The sequence below is a fragment of the Babesia bigemina genome, assembly GCF_000981445.1.
Source record: "Babesia bigemina genome assembly Bbig001, chromosome : III".
NCBI lineage: Eukaryota > Apicomplexa > Aconoidasida > Piroplasmida > Babesiidae > Babesia > Babesia bigemina.
Genome location: NC_027218.1, coordinates 1904211 through 1928304, shown reverse-complemented (window position 1 = coordinate 1928304; position 24094 = coordinate 1904211). Strand labels below are relative to the sequence as shown.

The 24094-nt window shown below is 47.8% G+C and overlaps 7 protein-coding genes across 7 annotated transcripts; 3 read left to right on the top strand and 4 right to left on the bottom strand.

Annotated features, from left to right (window-relative positions):
- Positions 1-35: 35 nt before the first annotated feature.
- BBBOND_0307890 (hypothetical protein) lies at positions 36-599 on the bottom strand (the record flags this gene model as incomplete). The annotated part of the gene is made up of 1 exon (XM_012913617.1): positions 36-599. The coding sequence occupies one exon, from the start codon at positions 597-599 to the stop codon at positions 36-38; it is 564 nt and encodes a 187-aa protein (XP_012769071.1).
- A 934-nt stretch (positions 600-1533) lies between these two features.
- On the bottom strand, positions 1534-6822 carry BBBOND_0307880 (hypothetical protein; the record flags this gene model as incomplete). Its single annotated transcript, XM_012913616.1, has 1 exon — positions 1534-6822. One exon carries the CDS (start codon positions 6820-6822, stop codon positions 1534-1536), a length of 5289 nt encoding a protein of 1762 aa, XP_012769070.1.
- Positions 6823-7717: 895 nt separating this feature from the next.
- BBBOND_0307870 (hypothetical protein) lies at positions 7718-7963 on the bottom strand (the record flags this gene model as incomplete). The annotated part of the gene is made up of 1 exon (XM_012913615.1): positions 7718-7963. One exon carries the CDS (start codon positions 7961-7963, stop codon positions 7718-7720), a length of 246 nt encoding a protein of 81 aa, XP_012769069.1.
- Positions 7964-9634: 1671 nt separating this feature from the next.
- On the top strand, positions 9635-15634 carry BBBOND_0307860 (hypothetical protein; the record flags this gene model as incomplete). Its single annotated transcript, XM_012913614.1, has 2 exons — positions 9635-9782; positions 9855-15634. 2 exons carry the CDS (start codon positions 9635-9637, stop codon positions 15632-15634), a joined length of 5928 nt encoding a protein of 1975 aa, XP_012769068.1.
- Positions 15635-15715: 81 nt separating this feature from the next.
- On the top strand, positions 15716-18835 carry BBBOND_0307850 (hypothetical protein; the record flags this gene model as incomplete). The annotated part of the gene is made up of 1 exon (XM_012913613.1): positions 15716-18835. The coding sequence occupies one exon, from the start codon at positions 15716-15718 to the stop codon at positions 18833-18835; it is 3120 nt and encodes a 1039-aa protein (XP_012769067.1).
- Positions 18836-18885: 50 nt separating this feature from the next.
- BBBOND_0307840 (hypothetical protein) lies at positions 18886-19307 on the bottom strand (the record flags this gene model as incomplete). The annotated part of the gene is made up of 2 exons (XM_012913612.1): positions 18886-18999; positions 19209-19307. The coding sequence occupies 2 exons, from the start codon at positions 19305-19307 to the stop codon at positions 18886-18888; spliced, it is 213 nt and encodes a 70-aa protein (XP_012769066.1).
- Positions 19308-19583: 276 nt separating this feature from the next.
- BBBOND_0307830 (hypothetical protein) lies at positions 19584-23954 on the top strand (the record flags this gene model as incomplete). Its single annotated transcript, XM_012913611.1, has 1 exon — positions 19584-23954. One exon carries the CDS (start codon positions 19584-19586, stop codon positions 23952-23954), a length of 4371 nt encoding a protein of 1456 aa, XP_012769065.1.
- Positions 23955-24094: the final 140 nt, after the last annotated feature.

The following is a 24094-nucleotide window of genomic DNA, read 5'->3' as shown; positions in this document are numbered from 1 at the left end:
TGATTAACAATTTCTGCGCTACTAAATTGCTGAGCTTAGCTGTAGAAAGCGATGCAGAAGGGTATCTTGCGGACGACGAAATCGCGGATGTTGCGGCCCACCGGAAAGCGGAAGATGCACAGGTCGAGCAGGATGATGGCGACGATGATGCCAACGATGACGGCGGCGATGGCTTGGGGGTCAGGGCGGAAAGGTTGAGAAGCGTCATCATCAGGGTCGTCTTCGGAATGTTCTTCAGTGGAGAGAGCGGACAGCTGCGGTTGGCCGACGATCACAGACTCAACACCGGAGGGAGCAACGATAGGCGGGGGAGGGGGGGGAGGAGGGGCTTGGCAGGCGCCAGGTGATGCACATTTCTCTTTACAACACTTACATTCACATTTCAACTCCTTGCCTTTACATTTAATTGCACATTTAAAATTATCGCACACATAAGCATGTGTGCCTTTTTTGCGCATGAAGACAAGTGTGAAGCACTCATAGCACCTGTCGAAACCTTTATTACATTCTTCACAACACCAGGGACAACAGTTGCAAACATAAGAGCTTTTACAATTATTACGACACCTCGTGCACGGCTTCCCAGGATATAATGACATCTTCCCGCTCCCCTCCCAGTCCCCTCAACCTGCGAACATATCAGTCACTCAAGCAACGCACTCGCCAACTACGACACTACCACTGCCGCTCCCAGTCCCCTCAACCTGCAAACATATCAATCACTCAAGCAACGCACTCGCCAACCACTCATGAACACGCACTTATGCAAGTCGTATCCCGTCCCATCAATCAGCACAGGCATGAACCACGTACCTCAGCGAAGGACACTGATAGTCTCCCACCCGCGCTACTTAGCAGCAAGGTGACCGCCGTCTAAAGCAGAAGTAGTCACATCACGACTATGCAGCCAGTCATATAACGGAATGATTACCGAGTTGAAGCATGTCGAAGGTATCCTTGCCATGGCATGCAGGTCAACCGGTGCCATGTAAGCAGTAGACCGCAATCATCACAGACCGCCCTACGGTGCCAGTGCCTATGGATGCTGTTGCTTTTGTCCCATCATGAGTGCCCATATGAGCCATATTGCTTGATTAATACGCTTATTATTTACACTGTTGCCATCAGTGTCACGTAACAACGCGGTCCACTGACCATCACGTGGGAGACGCAGCGGCATCCATTGCCTAGCGATGCACATGGTATTACCATACCAACCACTCATCGAACAGACGATGCAAAACTTCACCTAGCACGGCACTTGTCAGCTGCCTACGTTGGTCGCTCTCCACCCGGCGCCCAATTACACTGGCAAGGTCGGATGGCAGATATGTCTCACAAGCAACGCATAACTCAACGTACTGAGCTATATTATTTATTAAGGGATCTCCATGAGTCTGGTTATGCCTGGAAGCAGTCAGGCTTTTCTCACATCACGGTGCCATAGATTCTGCGGTAACACAACTAACCACTAGTGCTGTAATGCGATCCATCACAAGGCAAGTAATGACTAGATGAATGAGGTAATGATCATTAAATAACAAGTTGACCAATAGGGTCCTCGTCGAAGTAGTCGACGTCTTTGTAAAGTGAGAGCATCTTCCGGCCTTTCGTGAGTAAGGCCTTGACGTCGATGACGTGAGATGCCTTGGTGCGGATAAGGTGTGATCGGATGTAGAGCACGTCCAGGCGATATAGCATCGTGTTGGCGAAGATGAGTAATGCTGTGGACCACAGTGCTACGAAAGTGAAGATGAACGGCTCCCGGATGTTGTAGAGGAAATCGTCCATGGCAGTCATGAGTGATGCGATAGGCTTGCCGTTGACAATTTCCTTCAGTATACTCATAACATCATAGCACTTGACTGTCGACTGCGATTGACCCTCCGGCGGCGTGAACCCGTGAGTGTAGAGGAGGGGCAGCGCAGTGGAACACAGGTAGAGGGATGTGCACTTGCCGCTGCCAAGATGCTTTTGCAAATCATAGTGCAGCTTTTGAAGTGACTCCCACAGCCTGTCCGGCAGGTACACCGTCCAGCTGAGGTAGGTGTGGGCGAAGCTCTGGGAGTACAGGGCGTAGGCCCGGTACGTGATGGGCGAGCAATGCGGAGGGCAGTTGGCAGGGTCACTGCCGCAGCCAACCAGTGTGGACAGGGTACGGGGATGGCCATTGTCGTGAGTGGAGTTGTTTTTGGTTATGAGAGACTCTTGACCACGGATGCCACGTACAGCTCCAAGGTCGGAGTCACCAAGACGATCCCAGTCGGGGCAGTCAGCATGTGGACTGGAGAGGGATGAGCCCAGTAGAGACAATGACTTCTGATCATAATTGTACAACTCGATGCCGAAATTATGGAAGTACGACACAAGCTCCCCGGTGGTGCGCGGCGTCCGCCTGGTGAGGCAGTTGAGGTAGGAGGACAGTGTCAGCAGGGGGTCATCACCGCCGCAGCTGGGAGTGAGGATGGTGGAAATGACACTGCCCTGCTTCGATATCTTAGGCAGATCTTCATCCCTGAATCCCATTCTCACCCTGCTCTTGAGGCACAGGTTGCAAGGGTCGAAGAGGTGCGTCTCGAAGTCGGAGTCCCAGTCGTCAGTCAGGAACGCCTGGAGGGGGGAGTTGAGAGAAGTTATGTCGCTGCCGTACTCATAATTTTCCCACCCACCACTTAGTTTGTCCCGATTACACTGCGCCTTCAGGAACTCCAACTGGTGGTGGCAGGCGTAGGCGTAGTCCCGCAGCTGGCAGATGAGGGCGCAGCAATCAGGCTCGTCGGATTGGTCAGATGGCTTAGGCTGCACAGGTTTTGATGACACATGTGCTCTCCAGTTAGGTGCAATGGAATTGAGCACGGAACCTGCAAACATGGTGGTAAGTTGGAGTATGTCGAAGACATCATTGGGTCGGACATAAGAACCGTTGACTAAGAGAGCAAGCTGTGAAGGGTCACTCTGCGAACCACCAAATGCCTTGTTAAAACATTCTGTGAGAGTGCTATGATGTTTTGGGTTCCTAAGTCCAGCCAGCCACTGAAGCATATCTCTGACGGTGCGCGGGGCCTCGGCGGGGAACAGCTCCGTGTCGGGGATATCGGTGGAGTCTCCGATTTCTGCCTGAGTCATCCACGGCGCAGTGCACATACTGACAGATTGCGCATCGTGCGTATATGGATCCACGTACCTGTTGGGGAGGGACTGCGGAGGATTGATTGGTGGGAAGTTGACAGAGATGGCGGTGGTGACTGGGTCTATTGGATCTAGGGGTTGAAGGTTTGGTAGAGGAGGGTCGTCTACGTCTATCTCATAAGATGAGTCTTGAAGTGTGGGTTTGGGAATGTGGATGGAGAATTCTGGATTGGACAATGGCTGCGGTTTCAGTTCGGCCGTTGGCATGTACGATGAGTTGTTATACACCTTGAGTTTTGGTGTAATATCCAAGTCCACATTGTATGCTGGTAAGGGTTCGGGATCTATCATTTCTTGAGGCAGATATGTTGCCCTACGCAATTCAGTTTTCATGATCTCCTCTGCCGTATAAGGCTTCTCAATGTCTACATCGGTTGTTGGAAGAGTTCGAGGTGCCGATTCTATGTGGATCCCAGGAGGTGGTAACCAGGAATATTTCAAATCATAATCAGGAATGGGATTCCCATTTAGTTCCATTGTTGGCAGAGGGGGTGGTGGTATCTTCGGCAATTTAGGTGGCTTTACAGGGTAGCCTATGGGAACACCAATCGCAGCGGAGCCTTGTGGAACAGCGAAATTCGGTATGCCTTGGGAGTCGTCCGTGGGCCTACCGTCCAATGCATTAAGTTGTTGCAAATGCATTTCAAATTTATTTTCCGTCTGTTCTTGCATGTCTAGTGTAAGGCGAGGATCATCCGGAATGTGTTCACCGTCAAACTCGGCCGTTACTGGACCGTCGAAACCGGGCACCTCTGCTCCTTCAACATCTAACACCGTAGATTTCTGTTCTTTAGACATAACGGACTTCTTATCGGAGATATCTGGCTGTACAATATCTAATAAAACAGAAGAGCTATCAGACGACTTATTTGGCTCGACCACTTCGATAAAATATGGTGTGTTATAATTTGTGGCTACGGGCTTTTTAATATCGTTTTTATTGCTACTTTGGGCTTTTGTAATTTCCAAGGAGACTGTAGGCGAATTATTTGGAATCCCGATATCGACGTCAATTATACCGAAATTGTTTAGAAGGTCCGAATGCGCTTTCACTTTCTGCAGCTCGTCGGCATATTTTTGCATCTCATTTGTTTCCGTTTCATGCCTGTTTTTTAGGTATTGTTCATAAGCTAACCCCCAATCGCGGAATTGTCTATTGCGTTCGTTCTGCCTTCGAAGTACATCTTGAACAACGTAGCCTTCCAAAGGAGCAGTTGCATCAACGCCGTCGATATAAGGCAGATCTTGTAGCAATGTACGTTGTTTTTTCTGCGTCATTTCACGTTGTTGTTCCTCCTTTTGTTTCAACTCATTCCAAAGTTCTTCAGGAGTCCTCTGGCCATAAGCAGGAACTCGGACAGGCCTCTTGTACCCAGAAGGACAGTAATCACCAGTTTCGTGTACGAGATTTTGCATATTCACGTAGTAACATTTTTTAGGCTGACCATCTGTTTGGGTTTTATTACGTGTAGGTGATCCACTCCCTCCGCCAACCCCTCCACTACCGCCACCGCCACCTGAACCAGCCCCCGAACCAGAGGATGTCGTAGTAACAGCGTTGGTAGAACTTTGCGGTGTCACACGACCACTTTGTTGGGTGGTGCTAGAAGTGGACCCCCGGTCACCCGGGCCCGGACCATTACCGGGAGCAGGAACAACAGGTGACGCAGGGTCTGGAGGGTGAACATATGTAGTCGGAGGTTTTGCAGGCTGTGAAGGGACAACAGTCTGTTGACCTTGACTACCACCGCTCTGTGAACCCTGCCCATAACCACCCGGTGGAACAGGCACAGCAGTAGACACCTGACCACCTCTGGGACCAGGGGCACCAGATGACGCAGAGCCTGGAGATTTAACACTTGGATCTCGAGGTTGTGCAGGCTGTTGAACTGTAGGAACACCGCTCGGTGAATCATGACTCTTCCCACCTGTTGGACCAGCGTCAGAAGAAGCCGCCTGCCCACCCTGGCTCCGACCACCACCGGAAACAGGGGTAGCAGGTGACGGAGCGCCTGTAGGTGGAGCACTTGGAGATGGATGTTGCTCAGATGGTTGAGGATCGCCGCCATTTTTACTCCCACCCCCGCCACCGGACTGACTAGGGGAGGCAGGGGATGCAGGACCAGGGGGAGAGGCTTGAGGGGGAGGCGCTGGTTGAGGTTGAGATGGAGGCTGTTGCTTAACATTATTTTTAGGTGGAGATTTTGTAGACCCGGTACTAGAAGAGCCTTGCGGGCCTTGATTACCTTTAGGCCCTGCCTGCCCTGGCGCTCCTGCACCACCGGAAGGAGATGAAGGACGTTTGCTGACTGATGAAGTTGGAAGATTTGCTTCACTTTGACCATTATTTTGATTTGTAGTTGACTGTGGTTTGGTTACCACCTTTTTGGTGGTCTCAGTTGTAGTTGAGGTCGGTTTCGGCGGGGCGGGTTTGCTGGTCGAAGGACCGGCGGGTTGTAGAGGTGGAGGCGGCGGGGGTTGCACTGGACAACTTGTACCTCCCAAAATTTCTTTAAGTTTTTCCACATCTCCGTTATCGGAATTGCCGAGAGCTTTAAGAACAGCCGGCAAGTTCTTCAATCCCTGCTCCCACTCGTTTCTTTGATCTTTATTCAGCACGATGCCGTAGGGGTATATATATTCAGGAGAGAAATCAGCAGTACTTTCTTCTAAATCCTCTACGCCTGATTTAATGGCATCCAAAGCATCCCCTATGTCATCCCAATGATCTATAAACCACTTCTCGAAAGCTCCCGCAAATGCCTCAGGCTTCAGGGCAAAAGTGGTAAACGCTCTGCCGGTAGTGGTGAAGGGTTTAGGACTAAAATCATCAAATGTATTGCCAAATAATTTATCGAGTGACTTTTTAAGCGTTTTGCAATGCTCTACCAACATATCCCACTCGAAACACATTCCTTTCTTCTTAAGCTCCTCTTGTAAATTTGTTTTCAGCTCACTGTCCCCTTCTTCATGGGTTTCCACATATTCACAGAACGCCCACAGCAAAAGAAGCACGTTCCCAGCGTCCACATCATGCCAATCACTATTAACCAAATTGTTGAAAAGTACGCCCGTGAAAATGTCTGGAGTGGAAATGTATCTGGTGAGAGCCTCATTCAAGTTATGGGCCAACTTGACGCCCTGTAGGGAATTCAGCTCACCTTCCGAAAATCCACCAGGTATTATGCCGTTGTATATATCATTAGATGCAGTGAGATAGCTTTTGAGCGCATTATCACCCGAATTAGTTTCCTCCGAGGCCCAAAACCCCCCTCCAAGAGCACGGTATGTATAATCAACATGGAACAACAATAGAGAAAACGCGGCGTATACCTTCGGCAAACACTCAAGAATAGCGTCAATAATATTTTGGTCGCTGCTACCTCCATAATTACTAGGAGTAGTTTTGTTACTTATCTGATTATAAACTTTAGAAGCGCTATTGAGGAAAGCGGGTAGAGAAAGTCTCAACTGCTCCCTAAATGTAGAGTTATTGTAATATTTATTAATAATGTTAAACAGTTCATCAACCACTCTGCTTTGCAATTTTTTCCCTCTTCTGTCACTATGCAACCAGTACAGAAACTCTAAGCACTGCTTCAGAGTGTCTAATTTGACTCCCTTCGCCGCCATACTGCTCACTCACCCACACGCATACATACTCTAATAAGACACCGAGATATGTGTCAAAGTAAAGGTGAACTACGAAACGCATACGTGATCAACGCGCCGATGCGGACACGTGAGTATTGCCATACTCAGACATAGATATGGAAACGTCAAGTGAACTACGTGAAAACGCTACACAGTGAACTGCCAGTGACAACGGCGTGAGTCATGGTGCCAACAACACGCCCGCATTCACCCTCAACGGACGAAGGACGAAACTCACACCTTCCACCTACCTGAGGAGAAGTTAAGAAGATAAGCCCATATATTTGGCAACACCTTATGCTGATTGGCGAGGGGTGGATCGCAGGGTAGAGCACGGCGTGCTCCACGAGGGTTTTGGGTGGCAGGAAGGATGCCTTTCGAAACCCCTCGTTGACGCCGCCAATCCACCTCACAGCGGAGTTTGGTGGTCAGTAAGACAATTGCCGCTTAGCACATCGTGATTGCCAAGACAGACGATGTCTCATCAGCATCACCCGAATGACCACTTGAGTTTGCGAACATTACCCCATTTTGCCCTGGCCTAACGAGGTGCAGATTATAAATTGCTGCATCAATCTACGCACAAAGTTATCGCCTTGCAATTATACATCTGTGCGTAGTATTGCCATAGTGACAGCCCTGCCCATCATAACCCTGTCACCCACCTTCCAGCTGCATTGCACCATAATACAGATAACACTGCCAGCCTCAGCTGAGTACCTAGCTCACCCATTATGTAGACGATTCACATGCAACAGTTTGATTTTCAATATCATTCTGATGTTAACATGGAGCTTTGCGTGCTGAAAATTCCTCACATGTCTACCGTACTGCTGTCTCACCCCTTATTGAGCTGAGGGGCATAGAGAGTGTCTCACCGGCTTTCGCCACTCACCCTATTTTCCAAATCGCAATCATGGTTCTGCCACTTAACAACCAATTGTAAATCAGCTGCTTCTTTTCCCTCGCCTTTCCCATAAAGCTGCATCCATGACACTAAGTCCGCTGACAGTTGGCGCCTTGAGAGACGCACTCCAACCTTATTTGTGTTACACAACAAAAGTGTCATGACACGGTCGATATGGGGCCCTGGAAAGATATTATGATCAATTAACGCCATCGCCATATGCATCCCAGCGGTGGTCTGGTGTAGGCAATCACTGCTACCGTTGTCAAGGTCAGTGGAGTCATTGAAGTGCAGTGAAAGTTACCGTGAACTATGTATCTTCGTGTATTGTGGGAATTGCCGATTTTTCAAATTGTGGGCAAATATGCGAACTGCTATATACCACCGTACTCAATTATGTAGTGAGAAAGGAAGAGTGATAACGTGGTATATACGTTGTTGCATTTTACCGTGATAAGAGTACTTATTAACAACCGCACTACTTATACACGAACCAGATTACACTAGACTAGGTTGCCTAGTTTTACCGTCACAGCTACCACATTCTACCCTATACGTATGCCACCACTGGAACAGCCCAACCAACAAAGATACCAACATGAACAATCAATAACCGATTGATGTCGTTGATGAACAAGTCACTACATCTGTGATTCTCACTACCTGGAGTAGTAATCCTCGATCTGTATGGTAGACAGTACAGCGCCCTTGACGGGCACGCAGTGGCACTCTGCCCTACAAGGAGCTACCTCTCCGCAACTCAATACATGAAACCAACCAGAGATAACACATGCAGGCTACAATGGAGTAGTATCATTAGACTGAAAATGAAAACAACTAGCGAAAAAATCTGGTGGAGATGGAGACTTGCAATATGAGGATGTCCAAGGAACTGTTGAAGCTCGGAGAGAGGGCGTTCACGTACCAAACAGGATTAGAGGTGATATTTCTTTGTTAAAGGATGTGACTCCCAGATTTCATTACTACCGTGTGAATGACGATTGTTGTCGAGCAGGGTGGATGCCAACACGTGGCCCCCATAGCGTTCGGCAACGGACCGACGTGGAGTCCGCTACCAGAATCAGCGTGAGGCTGCAGCAACTCAAAACCGAGAACCGGCCCAATGAACGTAGCCACATAGCACACTATAAGATGAGACTACATAATACTAAGTAGGTGGTTAATCGAAGTGCGAAGTGTTTTCGGTTAGATGACCCAATGATTTCACGGTCTGGGAGTTGAGCAGAGTATACGCATAAGTGAAACTTGACGTATTACCATCAAACACGGTAAGGTGATGCTGACAACCAATGCGATGCATTACTCCTTGGTTATGTTTGCAACATCCAAACCATAGTGCAGAGATAGATATGGGATAGCTTTGTCAGTCTCTACATGACCTGCTGGGCGTGCTTTTTATGTAGTGTAAAGCACGTCTCTGTGATATATATGACAGTGTGGTTGGTTGCGTACCCTTGGATGCTTCCCCAGTGCTTAGGGGAGACGACTAGGCGGTGTCACGGTGCGGGGTTAGGATAGCCATACTTTCTCCCAATCGATAACATGATGGTGTGAGCTGTATACGTACGGTGCTCCACTTTGCCATGCTAGCCAGGTTCCCTCCTTAATAGAGTATTGGGTTTGCTAGATTCCCCCTCCTCAGGTAGGTGGGATGTTTATAATCATTGTTTTGTTGAATGTAGTTTGAGGGTGAAGAGTTACGTTCCTCGTATCGGTGCCGGAAAACCCCTAGTTGTTACTCGTTTGCGCCTATTAGCTTAGCCATATTGTCAAACAAGCAAACTTGGCCTTTTGGTCATGCTGTCTTATAGGCAGCAGCGCAGGCCCTGGCTGCCTGGCAATGACTGTCCGAGAACCAACGGCATGGCGCCGAAGGCCTTGACAGACTGTCCCGAGAACCTTCGAGAGGCGATCGACTGGCTCGTCCAGGTGCGGCACTGTGGCGGGGTTTCAACGCTGTCCGACGCTCTCTGCAAGCCGTTTCACAATGTTGTTCATAACACTGAAGGATGTCTGTCGTCTTGAACCGCATCAGAAGAGCCGTCCTTATGCGATGTCATTTCACGATTGTCAACGTTTCAAGGCTCTGCTCCGAAAGACTCTGAGAATCCTCATAAAAACATTATACATAATCTCTGTGCCTCCGCTGCCAGCCTCTTAGGTTATCGGTATCCTGGGACCTACGACGGTTCCGGGATTGTGTACGGCAACGCCTCCCGTCTGTGCGATGCCATCTTGGTATTCTTGTATGCCGTGTTCAGTGATGTCCATGATAACCAGCCGTACGTTGCTGGTAGAGATGTATTACATGATGTGATTGTGGAGTTAAAATCCCAACTATGGCGTGGTCACAAGGGGTTTTGTCACGTCATCCCCAAGGTGGCCACTGGCCTCCAGAGGTACAACGCCGCTGTCGAGGCTTCGAACAAGAAAGTCAAGGAGCCGATTGAGACTGTGTTGGATTACTTGAAACCAGATGGTGAGTTGCGTAAAGGTATACAAGCTTTGCAGATATCGGAAACATCGACGTCCACTCAAGATGAGAGAACTGTGGAGTCCGCGGTCTCGCTGGTGGAGCGGTGCAAAGAGATTGCCAGGGCATTCTCTAAAAGTTTGATGGCGGCCACAGATGCCATAGATGACCTAAACCCCAAGCTGAAAAAGAAGCTTGAGAATGCCAGGAAAAGCTTTTTCAACCACGTCGACTGGCTGAGCAGGTGGTCCAAGAAGGGGCAGAAAAAGATGTTGGACAAGATGATACAGAAAATCAAGAATAGGCTTAAACAGCTTGCAAATGCAGTCAAGGACAAAATTAGACAAGAAGTGCATACGGTTGTCGAGTTGTTGAAGGACCGTGTCAAGGAGATTAAAATGAAGTTGGAAGGTATTGCTGCCAGTCTGGAGAAATATGTCAAGGAACTCGGGCAGTGGATGGGTGATGCAAAAGAGTATATTAATGCAGTGAAAAAGTATGTTGAAGAGATAATGAAGCAACTTGATGGGGAGAATAGGCAGGCGATCGACAAGGCCGTCGCGGACATTGACAGTGAGCTTGGCAAGAGAGTTGAGGAGTTGAATCAGTGGATTGAGACGGCGGACTCCGCCGTCACTGTGGCTAAGCAGAAGGCGGATGAAGTGCATAAAAGACTGGATAAAGGAGATAAGAATCAGAAGATTGGTCAAGGACTTCAGAAAATTGAAGCTGCAAGAAGCAAAGTTGAGAGCGTGAGTAGCGAGCTTAAAAATGTTCACAGTGATTTGGTGTCTTGGAAAGATGCGGCGGAGGGTGTGCTCAGAAAAGTTGCTGGGAAGGCAGATGAGGTGAGTGGGCAGTTGGATCCTTCACAAAAAGGTGATGGCAATCCAATTGGCAAGAACCTTAATCAAATCGATGCGTCGAATGAAGATATTAAGAAAGCGAATGAGAGCCTCCGAAAACAAACAGAAAAGTTGAATAAGTGGATCACCGAGGCCGATGAAATCCGCAAAAAAGCACAGGACAAAGCCGAGGAAGTTTACAAAAGCTTGACCGTTCATAAGGAACTGAGTGACAAAATTGGGGAGATTCAGACAGCAAATCAGACAATTAAGGATGTTAACAGTGGGCTGGGTGATGTTGACAGCAAATTGGGGGAATGGAAAAAGGAGGCTGGGAGAGTGCTTCAAGGGGTGGTTGATAGGGCGACGGAAGTGCATAAGAAGTTGAATAAAGATGATCTAACTAACGATATTAATGTTGGCATAAGCCAGATCAATGCAGCCAAGGACGCAATTGCTCAAGTTGATAAGGGATTAAAATCTGTTAACGACGATTTGCAGAAATGGAGGAAGGCGGCGCAAATTGTGCTTGACATAGCGGTGAATAGAGCAGAGGATGTGCACGAGAAGTTGGATCCTGCAAAAGACAAGTCGACACTGGGTGGGCAAATCGATGCGATCGATACCGCTAGACAGGGCATTGTTGATGCAAATAAGGAACTTGCAGGCCAATTGAAGAGTCTAAACAAGTGGATTCAAGATGCCGAAGATATCCGCCACAAGGCTGAGACTAAGGCGAGGGAAGCGTATGATAAGTTGAGTGTTCATGAGAAATTAAGTGAGAATGTGAAGAAGATTATGGATGCTAAGGAAAAGATTGAGGGAGTTAATAAAAATGTTACATCTCAACTAGTGACTTTGAATCAGTGGAATGAGAAGGCCAAGGAAGTGATTACCGGGGCGGTTGGAAAGGCGCAGGAAGTTCATGATGCGTTGCAGGAAGGTGCGGCTTTAAGTAGAAGTGTTAAAGGAATAGCAACGGATAATGCGTCAATGATAGAGGCTAATAAAAAGCTTGCCACCGAAGTACAGAATTTAGGCAAGTGGAAGGATGCCGCCAAGGATGTTATTAAGAAAGCGGAAGACAAGTGTGGCGAAATTGTGGAGAAAGTTAAAACTTCAAAAGACAGTATGATTTTCGCTGAAGCTTCGAAGTTAAAAGATCAGGGTATAAAACTTCTAAAGGCTGCTACTGAGGCTAGGCAGACAGTTGAGTCTAAGGTCAAGGAGGCTTTGGACGCCGTGAAGGATATGGACGCAGATCTCAAGAGGGATTTGAAGGTGGTGAAGGATAATATAAAATTGGGGATCGCTGAGGTGATTGAGAGTTTGAAGGTTGGTGATTTGGGTGATAAGGTGAAAGAAGATTTAGTAAAGTTGAGGGAGAGGATTATGAAGCTTGCTGAAAACGGTAGAGTGGAGAGCCTCGTTGAAAAGGAGTTGGCGGAGCTTAATCAAAAAAAGAGTGAAACGCTCGATCATGCTAAACAAAAACTTACGGAAGCGGAAAAGCAACTACAATCTATGTTTGAGAGTGCGATCAAGACTCCGCTTGACGATAAGGTCAAGACAGTTGAAAATGCGATTGAAAAGCTCTACGAGAAAATTAATCCGGACGGCGGCGACGCATCACGGGAGGATAAGAAGAAATTCCAGACGATTTTCGATCATATTAAGAAGCAAGTAGGGGTTATTAAGGGGACTGGTACGAAGAGTCACGAAAGTGGCATTGATGGCATTGTCGCGAACGTAAGAGGTCTCTATAACGCGTTTGTTGACAGCCGAGGTAGCGGGGTCGACGATAGAGTTGACGGATGGCTTGGAAATATTTTGGGGATCAATGAGAATCAACGAAAGACGCAGACGGATGGGATGAAGGCTGTGACATCGTGGATTAATGTGTATAATGGCAAAGCTAGGAAGCTTGAAGACACTTTGAAAATTGTTAAGGACCAAATTAAGGGTGCTCTTAGCGATCAAATTGATACAGGTCAGAGGCAGATTACACGAGTAGACGCAGAAGATAACATTGTGCAAAATTTGACGAAAGTCAAAGAGGCTTGCCGAGCATTTGCTGAGGCGCTTGACGCAAAGCTGACAAATATTGAAATCAACAATTTCACTGGTACCATAGTTAGCGATGTTCAGAGTAGGTTTGAGGGGCAGAGGCGCAGGTCGTCAAGTGTAAATGAAAATCTCAAAACAGCCGTTAGAGCCGGCCTAATTGCGCTCTGCAGCTGCGTCAGGCAAATTGCCATCGAAATCGAGTCATTAGCCATCAATAAGTTTGGCAGAATCATAGACAAAATCAAGCCAACTGTTGATGGGCTTAACGATAAGCTTGTGGAGGCGACTACACCTCACAGCACCGGCGAAGCGAACCCCGACCCTGGCACAGCCCAAGCCGTGGACAAGGCGATCGAAGGGGTGAAGAAGGATGTCGATGGGCTTGATGATAAATTTAAGCAGGAAGTCAAACAACCGCTTGATACAGCAGTCAAAGAGCTAGAAGGCGCCGTTGACACTTTCAACGAACAAGCTAAGCAGCAAGTCAGGGATGCGGCCAAGGGGGCAATCGACCAGGCGGCTAAGCAGATTAGTGATAATGGTCGAGATATAAAGCTCAGTAAAAATGGCCTCATGCAACACTTTAATGGCGCTTACAATAGCATTAAAAGCAACCTCCCGAAAGACCTTCAAGGTCTACTTGATAAGCACATTGGGAAGGATGAAGTGCCATATGTTGGTATACCATATAAAGTAAAACTCTCGAAAGATTTCGATAAATACCTCAAACACGTATCTGCTGGCGTGCTGACAGGTCACCCGCACGGACCACTGGCAGAGGCTATCGACAAGATTGGAGGTGAGGGTATGAAGGAGCTTGGTGTCATTCATCCAAGACACATTGGCAATGATAAAATAGATGAACAAACTTTCGAAAATCCGTTCAAAGCAATTCAGTTGCAGCTTGAGGATATCACGAAACTGGTTAGTGACATAAGGACAGACATGACTGGCGAGCCAGCTTCATACAGAAACGGCATCAAAAATTATCTCGAACAACTTAGAAAAGCGCTCGGTGATGGAAAGTTGGCTGGCGCTGAAAAAGGTCTTGATGCAATCACAAAGGCTATTGGAAAGCTGCAAAGAAATACCTTTGGTCCTAAATCCGGGGCAATTGGCATAGCCGTCGAAGAAATGAGGAAGGAGATTGAAGAGCTTAAGGAGAAGTTGCTGAGTGAACAGGACAGTAAAGATGATGTCATTAACGCATTGACGTATCTGCAAAAGCATGGTCTAGCTAGTGAAACATGGAACGGCAAATATGGTAATCCAGTAGATGGTCTCAAGAAAATCGAGGATGAATTTAATAAACAAAATGGGGCATTGCTTAACCAAACCCATCAAATCGAGACGGCAACCCGGATCATAACGAACGAAATACAAGATGCACTTCGACGTGTCGGGATGAAGCTGAATCATACCATCCTCGATGATGACGTCGTGGACAAGTTGGAAGCACTGCAATTTATGATCGGTGTAGGTGGGCATGGAGGCCTTCAAGGGATATTTGATGTTATTAATCAACTGTGGGTAAAGCAATTTAGTGAGAAACCCAAAGCCATCCAAGGTGCCACAGGTGCAATCAGAAGGGAACTAAAGCAGCTTCAAAGTGACTTACAAGGTGACAGGAACTATGGAGTGATTGAGACGTTAAGAGATTTGAGAGATGTCGGATTAAGTAAAAATGTTTGGCAAAAATATGATAACACAAAAGGACTTGAGGCAATAGAAGAGTACTTCAAACGTCATCAAGAAGTGTTTTCACAACAACCCAGACAAATCGAGTCGGGCGTCAAAGACATAACCGAGCAACTTGAGGGCCTGAGAACTGCGTTGAAAGATGCGAACGGACATCCTAAAGATGACGTGATAAACAGGTTGGGAGAGTTGTTAGTGACGGGACTTAATGGCACTGAGTGGAATATTGGTAAAGGTAAAAAAACCGCTAGTCTGGGTCAAATTAAAAAGGATCTTCGTGGGCAAAATGATAAGTTGGCTGCGGCAAACAAAAAAATTGAAGACGCAACAAATACGGTCATGAGCGAAACACAGGATATGCTTAGAAAGGCAAGCCAGAAGTTAAGTGGTGATCTCATTAGTGATACCATCGTGAAGAATTTACAGTTGTTAGAAAAGATGATTGGCAGTGGTCAGAATGGCGATAGTGAGAGTCTTCAAGCGATTCAAAAAGTGATCAGTGGGCTGCAAGCACAGCAGTTCGATGTGAAATTCAAAACGATTGGAGAAGCGAAGCAGAATATTGAACAGGCACTTACGGCGCAAAAGACAGCATTGCAAAATGAAGTTACCAACCCGTTGAAAGAGTTAATGGAACAGGGGCTAGGGGACGGTAAGAACTGGAATGGCAAGAATGCCAAGGGCTTTGACCATATCAAGCGCAATCTTCAGAGTCAACAAAGTGACCTATCCAAACACCCAGAGCAAATCGACTTAGGCATGAAAGACATAACCAATTAGCTTGACGAGGTCAGAAGAGTGTTACAAGGGACTGCCAACGACGATCCCGAGAACAGAGGCGTCATCTACAATTTGGAATTCATGACACAGCATCTTGGTGAAGGTGAAAGCAAAGGCCTTAAGAAAATCAAAAGTGACATGGAGTCCCTTAAGAACAACCAGGGCAAAGGTATCACTGACAATTTGGGTGAGATGAGCTCAGCCATCCAAACTGCTGGTGCCTATGCCGGATGGTATCTGGGTCAGCTAGAGACTCCACATATTGATCGCAAACTCAAAGGCATACAAGATGGTCTCGACAACCTCCGACTCACCGATCTGGCCGAAGCCATCACCATGTGTGACAACTTCCTTGACAAAGCCGACGAGATAGAGAGGAACACCATCGATGCCCTTTTGAAGCACGTCGACAATGAGGTGTACGACGCCATCAAGGACCTCACCAAGGAGGCCCGTGGGATGTATGTGGACTCGGTGAGGGAGGCGTTGGAATTGTTTGCCAAAAAAGTCAACGGAGATTTGGAGAAGATGCAAAATGAGATAAACAGGGATAGGTACATGGGCTATAAAGGGTTCATGAGGTACTTGCATCGTCCGCTGAGTTCTGATCTAACAGGCCACGAACAGAGCGTCGCAGAGTTATCATTTGCATTCCAGGAGATCGTCGAGCAAATGGAGACGTATCTCCAAGGGGAAATCACCAGGCTGCACGATGAGCAGAACAAGGAGAAGAATCCCTCTTTGCCACCGATGGAAGAGCCATACACGCCCAAGCTTAATGATGTTTATGAAGCGCTCACATCGTTGCTCGACTACCTTAGAGACAATGATGGCGGTACCGACAAACTCACCGAGCTGGTTGAGAGGCTGACTAACACGCTGAGTAATTTGGCACCATCCGACTTCAAGCACTCGTCCACTCCGCTGCTGGATACTGTCTCTCTCGGTCTCAACAAATTTGCCGCTGAGTTTCACAACTCTTACATCTCCGCCTACTCCGGTCAGCAGTGCAAGGATGAGCACGCCCACAAGTACGCCAAGGTGTTACTGAGCATGATACCTATGACGCACAAAGCGCTTCACAAGTTGGCGACGAAATGTGAGAATGAGTGGAAATATCTTCATGTTAGCATGTTCACCGCTGACGACAGGGACAACGCCCTTGGCAACTACCTCACCCGGTGCGGGTACAGGGTGTCTAGTTCCGACAGTGGGCAAGACGGCGAGTTGAACAACATGTTTACTGGCGGTGGGATTTATGAAGTTCTTACCACCCCGATGGAGGGTGTAGCCATCGAGATGATGATTGACAATGAGCCGCTAAAAAATGTGATTAACTTGGTCCACATCATGTCGCTGCTCCACAACCTCTTATGCCGCTACCTCCAGGTCTGCCACCTCTACGTTCCCCCTGAACCAAGATACCCGTGCACAGTCAGGGACATGCTGTCGTGGCTCTCCGGGCTGCAGTATACACAGGTGGCGGACAAGCTGCCTGGCCACTGCAAGGCGTTGCTCAACCGCCGATGCCACGATGGCGACTTACCCAACAAGGAGGATCCTGTCATGGCCAAGTGCATTGGTGAGCTACCATATACCATCGCATCTGCCTGTTCACGCTCGACTGCTTTGCTCATCGCCATCCAGGGCAACGGGCACGGCTTCGACCTTGCCGCCTACCCGTATTCAGTGGACTTCTCCAACAACCGTGCCAAGCTATACTACCCCGCTGACCCAGACGCACTGCTTGATATGCTACGTGAGATAGCATGCCGCCTTTGTAAAGTGCTCCATTTCCTGTACTCCCAGTGCTGCCGCAGCACCGCCCGGGTCAAGGGGTGGCGGGAGTGCGCGTACGGCCGGCAGGTGCAGTCACACCACTGGCAGTGTAAACAAATCGGCACTTACTCTAGTACTATCAGTACTACTACTGCTGCAACTACTACAACTACCAGTTCCTCCACCATTCACGGCTGCCCTCCCACCTCGCCGCTCCAGTCGTTCCTCTCTGACAGCTGCCACGGACTTCTGCCTCATACCCTCACTGCATCTGACATGACCATCGAATGTGCCAACTGTGCCGCAAACCAACCCGGACAGCAGTGCCCCACTCCGCTCGGCTTTTGGGACCTGGGCTTTGGCGCTTCCATGAGTGGTACCGGGTGGGATCTCGCCAAGCGCCTCGGCAACATGTGCCGTGACGCCGACTCATGCCTGTTCATGCTGTGTCGAACTCTGTTCTGTCTGTGCCCCACTGCACCCTCATCACTCGCCGACGTGTTTGCATTGTATGCTCAGGTGCTACGGAAGTGGGACTCTCATGACCGTGTTAAGCACCGTGGCGGCAGTTACACTGACGCCTCCGATTTCATATCGCACCTCAACACCGACGGCATCGACAGCCTCTTCCCACTGTGGACACAGCTCCACGGCAGTTATGAAAATCCAAAGCTCACCAGTGCCATCGCATCGCTCGCTGGCCATGACCATAAGAACCACGATGCACTGTCGAGCCTCTTCAACGACACCACCTGCCTATCGCCCAGTGGATGCGCTCCCTACCTCCAACCCCTAGGCCTCCACGCCCGCCACACCTACCCGCAGAAGCACGCCGGGCTATACATCACGTGGATAATGTACCTGGCATGGCAGTTCTGGGAGTTGCTTTGTGAACTACTGCAGGCGCTGGACAACATCGACTGCACGGCGTCCGGGTGCGCCACATGCCCCTGCCAACCCGGCACCCACGGTGGGAAATACGCCTGCCACTGCCCATCACTTGTCCAGTGCGCCGGACCACTGCCAACACTCTACCGCTACGGATTTACATATCGCAACGCAAATCTCCTGGTCAGTGACAACCGTGACATTCACTGCGGAGACCTCAACACACAACTCAAAGAGGCACTGCACTCCGATTACTTCACCGAATTGTTTCGACAAATCGACCAACTCATTTGGCACATACGGATGCCCTTCTTCTATAGCCTGGTAGCGCTATGGTCTCTCGTGGCGGTGTACATACTCCACACTTTCCTCTACCGCATGGATATCCTACGCATCAGGTCACATCTCCTGAACACGAAGGCCTCCCATCTCATCGATGTTAAGGCGCTACTCATCCCGAGCAGAAAAATGCAATCGCTGTACAATGCCAGTTACTTCGACGACGATCCCGACGAGCTACTCAACTTAAAGTAGTAATTATCGCAGTTACATAGTACATTGTACGTGTTGTGATTAGAAGTGTTTTATTGTGTCTTTTGATGCGTTGTAGACTGGTTGTGGATGACGGTTTCGCTCACTGCCACTGTGATCTCTTGTATACCCATGACACTGACGAACAATCTGTTCAAATGGCTGACCTAGTGACTGACCTCAACAATGACCTAGTGACAGAACTAAACGCTCACCTACTGAATGACCTAAACGCTGACCTAATGAGTGACCTAAGTGGTGACCTAGTAGCTGACTAAGTAACTGACATACTGAGTGACCTAAACGCTAACCTGGTGCTTGACCTAGTAGCTGACATACCGCCTCACCTAACGTCTAATCAAATGTCCGTATTCACCGCTCCATCTACATCCACAATCCTTGTTGATAACGCCTTTCTCCAATCATGCTCCTTCCTTTCACTCCAGCATGGCTGCCCTGGCTTACCGCCTCCCATCCTCAAGTGAGTAGGATGTCTCAGGTTCTTGTGATGGTTCATGGATTTTGCAATATGGTTTAGGTGTGTCATTGTCTTAGTATGGTGCGTATTGGTGTTATTCAGCGCCTTACTTCATAGCTCTTTCACCGAGCACACTTAGTTGTGTGCCATGCTGTATTAAGCAGTGTCACCTTAGAGGTGTGATCACTCTAGTGCTTCCCAGTTCACGTGGTACTGGAGGCCAGACGAGGAGATTTGTGAGAGTGGATTGGTAGGTGATTGGAGGTGGAGAGGATGGCGACATCTATTAGGTTAGACACTCTTAAGGACTGTCTTCAGTTCCTGGAGTGGTTGTATAGTGGGAAGGGAAAGAGTATACAACCTCAGGTTGCTACCGCACTGGCTGACCGTCTTAAATACAAATATAATGATGCAAATACAGGTAAAATCGCATCTGCATTATCCGCTTTCCTCACTAAAGTAAACACGTTTCATAAGAAATTATGCAGCAACGCACAGTCGGGCAGTTATGGAGGCACACAACCTATTGATGTTCTTAACGCTCTTCTTCAATGCATTCCAAAATTCTTCGCCTCATTGTACTTTTTGCGGTACAACGTAGATGTAAATTTTAAAGCAGTTGGCGGCGGGGAGTGGGCAGAAAAATATGTTGCGTATTATCATAACGAGCCACTTGACAAGTATCTCTATGCGACATACAAGGAGCAACAATACGGCGTAATTCCTGGTGGATTCAAGCAAGGCGAGGTTAAAAATTGGGATACATACCATGGCTATATACAAGGCAAACATTTATTGAAGCATATAACAGACATTCTGAATAAATATTCCACTACTCACAATTTTTTTCTCGATGTTTTCTCCACTTCGGTAATCCCAGATTACGGGACACACGATTCCAATACCGCGAATGTTCTTGCATTAGTGCGATCGTTTTGCGACATCGTAAAAAATGAGAATAATCAGAGAGGTGGAGAGTTAATTAAAAAATTAAATCAGGACTTAGTAACAAGAGGAGCCTCCATATGTTGGGATAATTTGAAAGCACATTGTGAAACGCTTAAAACCGAATTTAGCAAAATTTTCACCGACCAACGCTTTTCATTTACCGGTTACGGACGAGAACCTAAAGATCTCAGCAATGAAAATTTTGCTCAGACGACTGCGGCCTGGTTGAGAAACAATTTGAAAATTATTAAGATGAAGTTAGAAAAGATTCAACCTTTTGACACCACGAAAGTCAATTTTAATAGTAAATTGTTTCGTAATATCAATGTTTTACTTCCTACTCAGTCAAAAGCGTTTGCGGACTATTTCACGGATAACTTTTTCCAATATGAATTCACATTTTATTCCAACAAGTATGAAACCCGAAGCACTCAGTATGCGGATTTGTTTAAAAATTGGCAAGAAGTAATTAGTATGCTTCGTAATACAGGCGGCGGTTTGGATCGCCTAACAACAATTTTGGACGGTGAATTGTGCCCACAGAAAGGCGACGAAGAACATAATGATGATAAAAAGTTAGAAGATGAAGATGCTTCCCCTGAACCTGAAAAAGTTGAGGCTCCACCTGCCAAGGTTCCCGAGACCCCAAAGGAAGTAGTGCCAGAGAAGAAAGTAGCAGCTCCCAAAAAGCCGGAAGTGCCACTAGAAATAAATTCTGCAGGTAATCAAAATCAGGGCAAGAAAGCGGAGAGTGCACAGAACCAGGGCAAGAAAGCGGAGGGAAATCAAAATCAAGGAAATGATCACAGTGTAGCAAATACTTCTATTTCACCGGTTTCACAGGCGGTACGAACTCAGAGTTCAAGTGTTCAAAGTCCAGACTCCGGGTCACCTGGTGCTACTGGTCCCAGTAGTGGTCCGGGCCCGGGTGGGCAGGCGGATGTTTCTGACGCTGGTCAACCAGGTGTCCAAAAGGCTCAGGCAAATGGAGACGCCAATGGTACGGCGTCCAATACTCCAGGTGCTGGTTCAGTTGGCGATGTAGGTAACGGAGGAAGTGGTGGCCCCGGTCATCAGGGTGAAAACCCTCAAGTTCCTGTTGACAATTGTCCAAGCTCCAAGGGGTTCATGAAGATTAAACTTTGGCGTGATGGCGGTACGTACTGTGTACGCCAAGCTGATTATAATGAACAAGAAAAACGCAATAAGAAGTGGGACGAACAACAACGGGAATACGACAAACGAATGGAACAAATAAGGATAGAGGAGCAAGAGGCACAACAAAAGCAAGAAGTAAATCAAGGTAGGAAGGACGCGAGAGCTTATCGCAAGGAAGTAGTAAACGATCAGCGGGAAACACTCGAATCGATGGAACGAAAGCCTCAGCAAATACATGATCAATATCCGAGTGAATTGCGTCAAATGCAACAAGAGCAATTGTTGGCCCTAGAAGGCTCTGTGATCACTAACACAAAACCGAGAGCACATATGGATGTAGACAAAGTGTATCGCCACACATTAAGTGATGTTGACGGCAGAATGATATCTGATACTGACCGTGCAGTAGTCGCTTTCTACGGTGACGAATTTGGGCGGGGTGAGATTCCACCGGTCGAAGCAGTTCCATCTACGAAGTCACATGTGTCTGATGTGATAGGAATGCCTACAGCCTCGATCGCCGTTCCTGCTCCACCTGTTAGTTACCATCCCAGTCGTGAGAATAGGTTGGGTATGATTCCACCTCCTGTAGAAGAGAATCCGTCGACAAACGATCAACGAGATTCTACGTTGAAGCCTGACGATATATCTGTTGGTGGAAGTGTAATACCTATGATGCCGTTCCCAGGCGTGTATAACATTGAGTTGAGCTTACCACAGAAACCTAAAGTTCAGGTTATTCCTAACCCTAAGCAACGTTCTCCATTGCCACCTATCGCGCTTTCCGAATATTCTGGTCACCATTACTATATTCCATCTAAATACCCATTCATAGCAACCGTTGACGACCAAACAGTTGAGAAAATGTTGAATGTAACCGGTACCTCAAATAAACTGCAGACGGCTCAAATTGTCGGTGATAGTAACGTAGCGACGTTGTCGACACCGGAACTCACAGGCAACATTATTTCTGCTTTCAAACAAGATCCTCGCACGTCACGTTTTCCACCAACTTCGAAACCTTATGGAGATGATGATGATGCTTCGGTAGAATACGCATCAGCCGTTACATTTAACGACAATATCATGAAAACAATGGCTGGTGTAGCCGGTCACCCGGTTGTTGGTACTAACGGGCAAGTGGATATATCCCAGATTCCGACTGCCATTTCGCTAGACGCCGGAGACATACACCATCTGGAAGGACAAGAAATAGAGGATAGTTTCACAATGAAGCGCCAAGAGCAGGATCTCCTAAATTTTCAAAATGAGGAGCTGAAACAAGGTTCGCAAAATGCACAACGTGAACGTGAATTGTTAGCGCTTAAACAAGAATCAGATCACATAAACGAAGAACAAAAAAAATTAATGCAAGCTGCACAAGTAGACGCTGATCGCATACGTGCGTTCAAGGATTCACAGTTTGACATTTCTAGTGCCCCTCTACGTGTTGATGAAATGCAATTTGACATCCAAATAGACGTCCCAAAACGTCCACTACAGGATTCGTCATATGACATAGACCTAGATGACCCTTATGCCAACACGGCGGATATCCTTAAAGACGAGTTAAAACCTTCAGACGACGAAGGCTTCTCAGGCCTGCCTAACACTAATTTCGATCTGAACTTTGCGCCGGAACGTATCGGGCTTGACGGCTATGAAGATCCCGGGATGCCTAGTGACTCTCCACGGAAGGCAAGTGAACGTGTAATTAACCCATTTAGCACAGATGAATGTCTTAACCCCTGGTCCGTTGACACTTCCTCCACTGATATAATCAACCCACCCCCCTCCTCAGTCCCAGTCACCGACCATCTGCCCCCGCCTCGAACCGTCCGGGAAATGCTCTACTGGTTTGTTGGATTAAATACACAAGGACTTATTGCTAAGATTGAAAGCCATATTAAAAGCATTTTGAATGATATCAGCAATGATGCTTCCCAGTCTCCATATGCCATCGAGGTCACCGGATATCCCACCGCGCTGACCGCCTCCATGGTCACCTCCAAACTGACCGAGGCGTGTCTCTACTCAGCCACCGTTATCTACAAAATTAGGCATAACAATGACTTCAAAGCGTTTTCAACCTTCGACTTCAAATCAGAATATACTAAGTTTTGTTACTCCCCCGACGCCGCCTCTCTCCTCTGCCAGCTGCGTGACTACGTGTACGCCTGCCACTACCAGTTGGAGTTCCTCAAGTCGCAGTGTAATCGGGATAAACTAAGTGGTGGTTGGAAAAATGATGAGTACGGCAGCGACATAACTTCTCTCAACTCCCCCCTCCAGGCGTTCCTGACTGACGACTGGGACTCCGACTTCGAGACGCACCTCTTCGACCCTTGCAACCTGTGCCTCAAGAGCAGGGTGAGAATGGGATTCAGGGATGAAGATCTGCCTAATCTATCGCAATCCGGCAGTGTCATTTCCACCATCCTCACTCCCAGCTGCGGCGGTGACGACCCCTTGCTTACACTGTCCTCCTACCTCAACTGCCTCACCAATCCACGTATTCTCCGCACAACCAACCTATAAAACCCGAACGTAATCCCATCAGATGCCCCGTTTTCCACACTATCTCGACCTTGTATTTTTCTGCAGGCGATGACATGCTTTGGTCATGAATCCACTTACCTCAATGGAGCTAGCCAGACACATGGAGTACGCAATTTATC